This window comes from Pleurodeles waltl, chromosome 8 (assembly GCF_031143425.1).
Source record: "Pleurodeles waltl isolate 20211129_DDA chromosome 8, aPleWal1.hap1.20221129, whole genome shotgun sequence".
Classification (NCBI taxonomy): Eukaryota; Metazoa; Chordata; class Amphibia; order Caudata; family Salamandridae; genus Pleurodeles; species Pleurodeles waltl.
Window position 1 is genome coordinate 972819751 of NC_090447.1, and position 12685 is coordinate 972832435.

At 43.1% G+C, this 12685-nt stretch overlaps 1 protein-coding gene across 1 annotated transcript in view; it reads right to left on the bottom strand.

Annotated features, from left to right (window-relative positions):
- NDFIP2 (Nedd4 family interacting protein 2) overlaps positions 1 to 12685 on the bottom strand; it is a 200766-nt gene that overhangs the window by 58835 nt on the left and 129246 nt on the right. The window contains exon 5 of the mRNA XM_069205209.1: positions 10755 to 10879. Within this exon, the coding sequence (XP_069061310.1) occupies positions 10755 to 10879 (125 nt within the window). The remainder of the gene's footprint in view (positions 1 to 10754; positions 10880 to 12685) is intronic.

A 12685-nucleotide genomic window follows, 5' to 3' on the forward strand; every position in this document is an offset into this window, starting at 1 on the left:
ATTTAAAATCACAACTCATGAGTGTGAGTGAAGTCGAATTTGAAGTTATAAGTCTAAAAATGGCACTTTTTTTAAAGCTGCCATTTTCTTACTTCAACCATTCTGTGCCTCTGCCTGCTTCAGAAGATATGTATAAGTTGGGTGACAGCTGGGCTCTGTGCATTCCCTCTGGACGGCCACACACAATAGGAGATTAGGTGGACCTGATGGCCTTAAAAGGATGGGGTGCAAAGCTTAGCACTGCCTCACTTACTCCTGAATAGGGCTGTTTCTGTCCTCAAACAAAGAGCTGTATTACGCCCTATAGTGTGTCTGGAGCCATGGAGAGCAGGGCAGGGGCCTCGTAGACTTTAAAGGAAGGCCTAGAAGTTTCTTCTACCTTCCAGAACCAGGGCACCAAAGTATAAAAACTGGACCCTAAACCACACCAGATTAGATTTCTACTGGAACCAAAGACACTCTGCCCGGAAGAAGGACTGCTGTGCTGCCAGTAGGAACTGCCACTCTGCAACTGCATTGCTGTGTTGGCCTACTGCTTGCTGTGTTGTAGGAGGGACTGCCACTTTGCTACTTACGTTACTGTGCTGGTCTGCTGCCTGCTACTTCTGTCCTGCAGTGAGAGGGACTGGACTTGATCTCTATCCTCGAACTTAACAATCTCTAAGGGCTTGCTGGTTAGCCCCCTGTTCTTCTGCAGCCTCAGGGACATCAAAGACGGCTGCAGCTCACCTGCTACCGCACCTGGACTCTTCCCTCTGTGAGTCTACCCTACCAAGTGGTCTCACACCAGAACTGGACCCCTGGAAGTGGGCCTAAGGTGCTTTGCCTTCTGTGGTTAACATCAGAAATGTCGCAAAGCAACACCAAGCCTGGCAAAGCCTCGCTGCACAGCTTCCCGGAACTAACGCAAAGCAATGCCAAGCCCTGCAAAACCTCGTCACTCAGCTTCTCGGAACCAATGGCAGATGATGCAAAGCCTCACAAAGCAAAGCTGCGTAGACCACACACCAGGTGCTGTGTTGAGTGGGCCCAAGTGGATCCCTGTAGCTGTCCCGAGCTTCATTGCAGTTGGCCTGAATCTATGAGTTTGTCCTGGTCCAGCGTGAATAGATAACCACCGTTGGCACTTTGCGCTATTTTCACCTAAATCTTAAAAACTACACATCTCAGGATCTACTTACAGGATTTTTGTCCTTTTGGTCTAGTTTTACTCTGATAAATATTATTTATTTTTCTAAATTGGTGTGGAATCTTTTTATGGTGTCTTTCTCTGTGTTACTGTAATTAAGTGTTGCACAAACACTTTACACATTGCCTTTTACCCTGACTTGGATTGTGGTATCTACTTTGACAGGGTGCAAACCTCTGCCAACTAGAAACCCAATTTCTAACAGGAGCCATTTGAAGATCTTCCTCAGCAGCTTCATGGTCTGAGAGTAGGATGCAGTGATGGTGTTGACTTGTGCAGGCATATCTAGTTTGCTGTCTGTGACTATTCCAAGGTTCCTGGCACTGGTGTTGAGTGTGGGTCCAAGTTCGGCTGGCCACCAGTTGGATTCCCATGGTCAGTTGTTCTTGCCGAGTATCACTACTTCTGTCTTATCAGTGATGAGCTTGAGACAGGTGTCTTTCATCCAGGTAGCAACTTCAGTCATCCAGGTGGTGTCTTGATTTTTTCTCAATTTGCGGTTCAAGTTGGTTGTAGTGGTGTTTCATCAGCCTGAATTCCTCTTTATGTCAAGTGGCCTTTGGTTGAGCTCCTGCTGTTGCGTTGCGCTTGAGGGGACCCAGGATGTTAGGCATGCAGTAATCCAGCTGCTGAGGTTCTAGGTGGCTTTCTGCAAGTTGCTGGTGTATTTGGGCCAGTGCATGGAAAAGGTGGAAACCCACTTCTCTTCTGTCATGCTTTTCCAGCAATGGTAGGCGGTTCTGGTGGTGGTAGGTCTGTGATGCTGTGGGATGGGTATGCTGAAACTGATGAGGGTGTCATCTGTCTAGGTCATAGTTGCTGGATTGCTGACTGCGCTGCTGCTTTTTGAGAAGAAAATCTGGTCCAATAGGTGCCTGGCGGTGTGGGTAGGTATGGTAAAATCCTGGGTGAAGCCAAGGTCTGTGAAATGTTCTAGAAGGGCTGTAGAATTTGGGCCAGTGAGGTCTTCTAGGTGGAAGTTGAGGACTCCAAGGAGGATGAAGGTGCCGGTGTTGAGGAGTGCGACAAAGTCCTTGATGTCGTAAGCAAATAGGTGAAGGGTCGTGGTGGTCTTTATACGAGAGTTCTGCCAGGGGAGAATTTAGCTGTGATGCAAATCTTGAGCATGAGGTGTTTCATGTAGTTGGTGGGTGTCTCAATTTAGGTGGTGCAGCTGATGGTATACCTGAATACGATGGCAACTCCATCTCTAGGCTATGCTGATGGTCTTGCCTGGCAATCTTCTAACTGGTGGGGATGGCTATAGTGATGTGTGGTGCAGAGGTTGTGGTTTAGCCATGATTCTGTGAGGAAAAGTAGGACTGGTGCATGGTGGTGCAGCAGGTCCCATATCTCTGTGGTATGTTTGGTGAACAAGTGAGTGTTGAGGTGCCTGCAAGAGCGTGGCATGTTGTGTGGGTGGTCTTTGTGAGTGGGTTGGGGATTTGTGAGAGTGTGAGTTTGAAAGGTACTGGATGCTGTTGGCATCAGAGAGGTGGGTCAGGGGTGTGTGAGAGTGCATGAAAACTTACAGGGGGCGCATGTGAATGCTACTTTCATGTTATGTGATGCGGTAGCAGTTCAGTGAGCAGAGACCGATGTTGAGAGCATGGAAGAGAGTGGAAGGGTAGCAGTGGGAAGGGGAGAACTAGAAATCCTGGCGCTCAGGGCTGCCAAGACACAACAGGCTTGCCTTTGGCATGGCTTCAGCACACCAGCACTTCATCTATGTTGCAGGATCCATTAAGTAGGTCTTGGGAAAGGGGTGGCAGAGTTCTGTGGGTAGGAAACCAGTGATGTCACTTTCTGTGCAGCAGGATGATGTGATCCAGTGATGTCACTTTCTATGCTGATGTGTTATGGGAAATTAAGTTCTCGTGCTTGGCATTTTTTAAAGATGGTTTCAGTGGGGAAACCAGTGATGTTCCTTCTTGTGCATATGGATGATGGGACATCCAGTGATGTCGCTTTCTGTACTGAGTGATGAGAAATGTGTTTGGGCAACTAAGTTAGCTTATGCAATTTGAGTTGTTTTATACCCAATCATGTTCTATGGTATTTCAATTCCTGACATTGCTGGTTCACTGTTTTTGAACAACGAGGCACATTCATGTTTGGATTGTTAGGGTTATGAGACTACTACCCACCAAATTGGCTAAAGTTTTTGATTTTGGTCTGCTTCTTCTCTATATTATTTATTTTTGTTTTGTCTTATTTTTATGTTAATTTATCTCTTACGCTGTCTATACTCTGTGGTTTGTATCAGAATAACAAGAGGTACTGTTACCAAGATGGTGGCCCACTGCAGCCCTTTTTCTATAATTATGTTAACATCATTGGCTCTGCCATATTTATTTATGTCAGTTACACAAGACAAGGTGAAAATGCAGATGTATTGATTTTTCATGTAGATACATTTGTGTGTGTGTATATACATGTAGTAAATACAAATAAAGTCAAGAGTGTCACACCACTTAAAAGAACTCAATATCTTTAGCCATACAAGTCTTTTGTCTAAGTTTGCATGTTATTACTGTATGTTTCTAGTGTAATAGTTTGCGTAGCATTTTAGAAAGACGCCTAAGCAATGAAATGCTTCATGAACGAACCCTAATTTCACGTTCACCTTGGAGTGCTGACTGTCTCCCATTCGGTAAGGGAGTTTTCTGTATTTATGACAAGGTGAGGCCCATCAACCCAGCACCGAAGCTTTAGAGCTCTTTGTTTCCACTATTCAAGTGTACATATAGACATATATACACACACACACATTTATGCCATGGAATTAAATTACAGATGGCTCAATAATACATGTTTTCTGTAAATATATATATTCTCAACAACTGTAATAATAACATATTATAATCTGCATATATGGTTTATACTGTGGAATTTAAGTGTACTTGTTCAAACAAAAGGTATTTAACCAAAACAAGGATGTTAAGGGCTACATTTGCACAACATGGTAAAATCACACTGGAGAGGCTTCATGACATTTAGGAGAGTTGTTCACCTATCTAAAGTACTTGTTACAAACAGTGAGGCAGTAGGGGGCGTTTTTCGCATGTCAATTTAGCTGCACTGTAGTAATAAATTCAAATTTGATCATTGCATTGTGTTGGACCTGACCCTTTTTGCAGGGTCATCCCCAACCTATTTGCCTTCTTCCTCCTATTTTTTCTGACCTGCTTTTGTTGGTTTTAGGACTCTGGACACTTAACCACTGCTGACCTGTGCTAAAGTGCAAGTGCTATCTATCTAAATTATATTGGTGATTGGTTCCTCCATAATTGTCACATCTGATTTACTAATAATTCCCTAGTAAAGTGCACTAGAGGTGCCCTGGGCTTGTAAATCAAATGCTACTATTGGGCCTGCAGCACTGACTGTGCCACCCATATGAGTAGTCCTGTAAACATGTCTCAGACCTGCCACTTCAGTGTCCCTGTGTGAAGTTTTAACTGCCAGTTCGACTTGGCAAGTGCATCCACTTGCCTGGTCCAAACCTTCCCTTTTACTACATGTAAGTCACCCATAATGTAGGCCCAAGGCAGCCCTATGGAAGGATGCAGTATATTTAAAAGGTAGGACATGTACTGGTGTTTTTTACATGTCCTGATAGTGAAATACTGCTAAATTCGGTCTATCTCTCCCATAGGTTAGCATGGGGATTGCCTTGAAATATCGTTTAAGTGCACTTTCCCATTGGGAGCAGATACACATATGGAATTTCAGGTCTCTGGACTCACAATTTTTTAAAAAACATATTTTGCTAATGTTGATTTTTCGATTGTAAGTTTGAAAATGTCACTTTTAGAAAGTGGGCATTTTCTTGCTTAACCATTCTATGCCTCTGTTTGGCTGCTGAATCCACGTCTGGGTCAGAATGACAGTTGGGCTGCTTGAGAATTCACTCTAGACAGTGTAACACAAAGGGAGCTGAGGTGTGTCCTGCATATACTGATGGGTCTTCCTGGGCTAGAGTGGGAGAGAGGAGCTGACACCTGCACTTCAAAGGATTGTGCCCGACCTCACACAATACAGTCTCCAACTCCCTAGTGTGTGGCTGGGGCACGGCAAGGAAGAGGCAGGGTCTTGTGCACTACAAAGGCTTTCCTTTGAAGTGTGCCAACTTCAAAGGCAGAAATGAATAAAAGTATTGGACTGTTGACCCCCACAATTTTAGAACACTCCTGGATTGAGGACAATCTGCCAGGGAGCAGAGCTGGATGCTTGAGGAGGACCTGCCACTCTGCCTGTTGCTTTGCTGTTCTGGCTTTCTGCTGTTGCTTCTGCCTTGGGCGTGAATGGACTGGACTTTGCTTTCCACATCCTGGTTTCCAAGGTTCCCCAATGGCTTGACCTAAGCTTGCCTCTTGTTGTGAAATCTCAGGGACATCAAAGACTTAATCTGCTAGTGCCTGGGCTCGTCCGCTGAGAGTCCTGACATGCTGATACCAAATCCAGTCCCTGGGCCCTTAGAAGTGGAAGCTGGTAACCTGTGGGGTAAAATCCATGCACTGATGTGTGCGTGTCAGAAAAATCGATACAGCGCCTGTCCCATGAGTGAAAATTTGACACAGCGCCGGGAGAACCGATGCGGCACCTGTTCTCAACACGGACCCTTAGGACAGCGCATCACAATTTTTCATGCATCGATCCTCGGTGTCAAATCTTCAGCATCAGAGCAAGGACGTGAGGCTGTGTGTCCGGAAGTCAAAATATTGCCTACCCGGCTGGTGGAGGGGAGAGGGGGGGAAGGAAATCGATGCACGGCCTCACTTGCGAGTAAGGAATTGATTGCTTGCTTTTCGGATGCATCACTTCTCCTGCGGCTTTATTTTTTACGTATACCAGGTAATTTGTCCTAATACAATGCATCCATTGATTCCTATGGATTAAGACTCTGTTTACTTTAAAAATTGATTTCTTCTCTTGTGTATGCTGGATTTTTGTTGTTTTGATCTTGTTTGATTAGATAAATGTTGGCTATTATTCTAAATTGGAGTGGAGTCTTTTTGTGGTGTTTTCACTGTGTTACTGTGTGTGTCTGTACAAATACTTTCTCTAAAGTGAGAGGGACAGGGAGATTAACAAGGTCCAGGGTACAGCCTCCCTGAATGTTATGTAAATCAATAGAAGTGTCTTTAGAACCTGTGTCCTTTCCTTTTTCTTTTTTGTTTGGAACAGTGTACTTTATTTATTTACTGTACAAATACTTTACATGTTGCCTCTGAGATAAGCCTGACTGCTTGTGCCAAGCTGCGAAGGGGATGAGCAGGGGTTATCTGAGCTGTTTATCTCCCTTGCCCTGATTAGAGTGAGGGTCCCTACTTGGAGAGGGTGTAAACTGACTGCCAAATAGAGACCCCATTTCTAACATGCACTGTAATAATAAATGTGTGAATGTGTATTCACTGTACAGTTGCTCAAAATAGCATGCTACTTAGCCACATTTATTTTACTGCAGAGTCCATGGAATAGCAGAGAGGTGTGGTTGGGCATGAATGGCACTTCTTGACACGAGCCACTCCTGTTGGCTGCTGTGTACTGTAGAGCTCAGTAATCCCAGTTGCGAAGATGCAGGTGCACTTATTGGCCCAGTTTCCATGTGCTCATGCGCGTCTAATGAATTCCAGGAATAAAACCGCACTGGACTGCTTACATATATTTGTGGGGTGCGGTTATGCACACTAAATTATTGGCTGCACGAAAGCTTGACTTGCACCATTACAAAGTTCAGCACAAGCACTATGCAATCCATGAAATGCCATTATCTGAAATGGATTTTAGACTGTAACATTTAGTTGGGACAAGTACAGGGAGGCTGCATATCTTCAGTGGAAGGTGGTGGTGTTACACCCTCTGAAGATGGGCAGTCATTGGTTGGTAGTCAGGCCTGGAGATTTCATCAGTGCCAGCATTTGGATTGACCTGGCATCAGCAGCACTCACAATGGCACAGTACCCTTGAACCAGTGAAGTATTGGTTTAGGCAATTCTCTACTCTACCCTTCCCCAGCCCACACACCAGTGGGAGGGGGAAGAAAGAGAATAATGAACAAGAATTGAGATTAAATGTTTCTGGCTTTTTTCCTCCCCATGAAAGAAGTTTCACTTGCTTACTATGTCATCTGCTACTTACAGGCTCACAGAAGCACTAACTCGAAATTTGTTTGCTATGATGGTAAGGGGAGGTGTGAGGAAATACCAATGGTCCCCTGTTCAGCAGCTATTCTGTTATGGGGAAAGGAGGTGAAGGCAAAGTGCAAAACAGGATAAAAGCGCACGGTATCCCTCTGGGCATTTTCATATATTTTACAAGGAGAAGTAGGAAATATTCTACGAGTTCCTTGTATATATGTTAGTATTTAACAGCGGCCCCTCTTGTCCAAGGTGATACTGACCTCTACTGGGCAAATCCAGATTATTTTAAGTATTTTTCTTCATAAAATCTATTCTGCCAAAGAAGGCAACTCAATTTCAATCCTTGGATACCGGTTTCGGTAACACGGTAAGATGTTAACTGCACAAATGTTCTTCGTCATAACTTAGTATTCAATTTGCAGCTTTTTTGTCACTATGTTCAAATATATATTTTTATACATTAGAACCACCAGACCAGGGTCATAATCCTTGTTTCAGCATTCTAGATGAATGTTAGCAAATTATTATACCTCACAGTAACTAAACAGTAGGCATGAATCATGAAAAAAAAAAAAAAAAAAAGTAAACTAACAACACAATGAAAAGTAAAATAATAGCGCAGTCTAGCTTTTTGTAGCGGGCCACTAAAATGGAGCGATTTCCCACCTTCTCACCACATTCTGCTTTTCTGTAATGTCTTACGAGCACTGGAACTTATGACTTTTAACTTATATTAACGGTGCAATCGTTTATACTCTTGTCCTAGCTCAGTGGGGCCCCGTTTGTCCACCAGCACAAGGGGCATTGGAATTATGCAATTTTGCGGCTGTGGGGATATCTGCCTAACTCAATGCAGGCATTAGCTACATGGGCCAGCTGCTGCATAACTTACAGGTGTTAACAAACAAAAAAATTCTAGCTCAAAAAGATGAAAAATTACTAAAAAACGCAGTGACACGGTGCCACACAAATGGAAGGCCCGTCGGAAAAATAAACTGGTCCCCTTTCTGTTTTCCTATTGCTATATTTGGATGCTAAACTGGCACTAAATTGGTGAAAGGTATGCCTAGACAAGTGTAAAATTCGAAAATTAAGTAACATTATCGTAAAATGCCTTTTCTTCTCGCATAATTTAGTCAACCCTGCTGCATAATTTGGTCCTCCCCTGCCGCATAATTCTAGAGCCCCGAATAACAGGGACCCACCACTCCTTACTCACTCATTACACCTCCGTTTTAGTTGGATGAACTGCACTGATTGACAGAAACTCAGAGGCTCACACACTTCACCAACTCACCCCTCTGACTCATTCACTTTCCCGGAAGAATGATAAAGTAGAACACCTGCTGCACTACAACTGTTACATGAAACAACCATCTAAAGGAGAAACCACAGGATTTACGGATAAAAACGTTACTTTCCTTATGTAACACGGCATCTGATAATACTAAAATTACCAGTGGATGTTTTAGTCAATCCACACATTTAACAACATAACCATGAATTAATTAGGGCGCGCTCCAAAAAGTAGGGTGCTCAAAACAGAATTTAAAAGATGGACCCGGTGTATTATACACGGCTGCTTCCGTAGAAATGATTCCTGGGAATTCTAAAAGTATGAAAGAAATCCGTTAATGTCTCTTGTTTGACTCGAAACTTGCGTTCTCCATTATTTTAACTCTGAAAAGCAAAGACGAATTTCTCTTGACCTATATACACAAATCCCAGAATTGTTTATGTTCACACTGTACATACACAGTGTAATGTTGGAAACGCAATGAATAACTCAGTGCGCATTTCTCAGTGGGTTTACATTCCGTCAACTAGAACGCGGTGTATTGTACCCCTGATGTAGTCTGTGCTATCTACTATCTCAAAAAAGATATAAGAAAAATGAAACCTGTTTCTTTAAGCGTGTGCTAAATATGTTGGGTACGCTCGAAATTCGGTAGGCTAAGGGAGACACGCTGTGGTGGAATCGTTGAACTGCACGTTCTTAATTTTACTGCAGCTGGTCTTCAATAAACCTTTAGAACTATGAAGTCGAGATTAATGCTAATAACAATTCACATGTCGACTTCAAGCGCTGTAAATAGACTGCTTTACACATTTATAGTACTCCGTATCAGACCTGCCGACTTAAAAAAAAAAGTTCACTGTTTGGGGAAGCGGGGCTTCAGATTGAAAAATGGGTGAGCCACTTGTGCCCACTTCCCACCACCAACTTCCCCATTTAAAAAAATAAAAAAAAATAATGATTGCCGAGTCTGACGCAGATATTCTGGGATGTTTTCAAAGCCCTTAATAGACATTGGCTGGCTAGAGACTGCAAAGTTGAGCTTAAAGCCCTGCTCGCCTTCCATTACAATGCAATATGAGCTCTTCACCGAGTTACTGTGTGAAGGGAGCTGATATGGTGTGATACACCATGGCACTGTGTGAGTTCGCAGGTCGGCAGTTAAACGGCTTAGAAAGGTGAAAGGCTATGCCTAACATGACCAGGCCCACTGAAATTATGCGACATTGCGGCTGCGGAAGTTTCTGTATCAATATGAATTTGTTGTGTTTGCCATATAATCCATCGTGTGCTGCACAATCTGCGTATTTCAACAAAATATTTAGTTTCTACCTCAAAGGGATCAAAAGTTACTAAAAATGAGACGCATGCTGCTGCGCAGTGGAAGGACCTTCGCAAAGATTGATTGATCAACTTTCTGTTGCTTATTGCTGTATATGGGTATCAAATTTGTACTAATGAGGTGAACCCTTTGCCCAAATAATGTTAACATATGTTAACATGTGTAAACATGTCACAATATTGAGGTAATACGATCACAAAATGTGCTGCATTATATTTATGTCACATAATTTCTCAGTTCTTCTCACATTATTTAGTCAACCCTGCCACATAACTTGATCCTTCCCTGCTGCATTATTCAAATGGCCCTAATGACCTAAAGATGCCAAAATGAACATTAAGGGCCTGATTCACTTTTCAGCGGGTGGAATACTCTGTCACAAACATGACGGATATCCTGACCGCATTATTACGATCTCCATAGGATATAATGGGCTATAAAAGGATTGTAATGTGATGGATAGGATATCTGTCACATTTGTGAAGGAGTATTCCCCTCCGCCAAAATCTAAATCTGGCCCTAAATCATGAGCCATCTTGCCGGTCAACCAACAAGAAATCTACTAGTCCCGCTGCACTATAATTTTAGATGGAACTCTGCTGTATCCTGGAAAAGCCATTGAAAGCAAGGGGCATTGACTATTGCAATTAATAAAATTACCAGAAAAAAATTAATCTGTAAATAGAATATATGAATTACCTTAAATTAACATTTACTTCTGTGGGTAAAAATGCATATGTCAAACACTCAAGATGTACACCATTTGATAAGGCAACTTACCCGCACAATCAAAATCCATTTGATCAGCGACAGGCCAAATCCACAGATGGCACCATACCTCCCTGCAATGGTGTTAGTTATACAGAATGACAAACAAAATCCAATCCAGTTGAAAATAAATGCCACTAGGAACAAAGAAAACATACTCTGTTAATGAGGCGAGGAGTTTATATGCAGGCTAACTTACATTACACATATAATAATTTGAAAAGCTAATAACAAATACAGGCTTCCATATTACAGTTACCATGTGAAATAAGAATTCATGCTATTAGTGTGAACCTCAGGAGCCAAAAAGCAATCGAGGGGACCTGATGGTGATAAAGGGAGGCCGTGTAGTAATGGTGCTAGGATTTAGAAAATAAATAACTTCAGATAAAAAACCTTTTCAGAAATGTAAAGTACTCCAGTTATCTCACCATCGTGAAATTTCCAAATAACAGTTATGAAGTACGAGGATACCTACACAAAACGATGCATGAAAGGGGATTTGGGGGATAGTCGACCATAGGGGGGTCGGCCCCCAAGCAGATTGGGAGGGTGGTGCAGCTCATGAGCTGACATTTTGTGTTTGGGCTATGTCTGTAGCCCAAAATAGCCCAGCATATCTATAGGAGTCTGTTGAGCTTTCTGCCACCCTTTTGTAGCCAGGTGACCTGGTGGCTAGATCGGCAGAAGGCTAGTTAGCATTTCCCCCTGCCCTCCCAGTTTCTTTTCCAGTTTATTTCATGGGTGTTAGGTTAGGCAGTTTTCCCCTGTATAGGCCCTGTTGTTGACACTGGTGCACAGGGTTGTTGAGATTGTAGCGTTGTTGCTTGGAACAGGTGCTTGCCGTGTTATCAAGACTTTTGCAAGACTTGTGAGAAGTTTGATTGGAGTTGCCAGTTGGAGAACAGGTCTGAAAGGAGGGTAGGCAGGTAGTTCAAGATTCATTTTAGGACGTTTGGTTGCTTAGGGGTTCATACATGTAGTCATAGGTTGTAGGGAAAATGTAAAGTTTAAAATATTGAAATGCACATTATGCTGGTGGTTTTTTTTGTTGGGGGGGCGTAGGAGTGTGGGTGGAGGACACTGGTTAGTTACATTTGATGTTTAACAAGGTTTAGTTTTGTAAGGCGGTTTGCAAAATAAAGTTTGTGATGTGCACCTGTTTCAATAAAGCAGCCTTTTTCACACAACAATATGGCCCATGATATGTGCTGCACACTCACTCCCAATTGCCCTTTCACGGCCACTCAGGGTAGGCCACACATGCCTGAAAAAACGTTCCAAGTATAGGCCAGTCAGTGCAACACAAACTATCAAGACATTCTTTGCTGATCCCTCTTGAGCAGGTCCCAAACATTATAACTGCTGTACTGCCAACAGCGCCGCTTGTAGTCGTTACACATGTATATCTTTAAACAATTTAAATTGTGTATGTTGGGGTCGTTTCGTGATAGTGGTGGGGAGTAAATGAGATAGCTGAGAAGGTCCGCACAGGTAAAGTCAGAAATCAATGCCTGTCCATGAGCAATAGTCTAATAAATACTCGCCATCCTTCACTGACATCCTGACCTCATTAACAACAGTGGCCATGAGCGGCCAACAAAGGGCATCAAAGTTAACTGACGCGTGCAATGTTTTCTGTTCTGCTGACAAGAAGACCTGATCATTTCAAATCTTACGGACTACACCACATCGAGCTATTCCGCCAACATTTCGGTAAAGAACCCAGGGCCAGTGAGGTATAAGTGCACAAGTATGCTGATCGATAATGACAAGGGCTTCTAATTGTGGAACACACTGGTGTTTCACCCAGGAACTGATATAAGCCCTTGTCACCCACCGATAGTGATGAAAGCCTCCAGTCCTGCATGTCAACCCACGCCATTTTGTTTACCCTCATCTCTCTGATCAATGTTGAAACGGCAGCTGCTGATGTTCACATA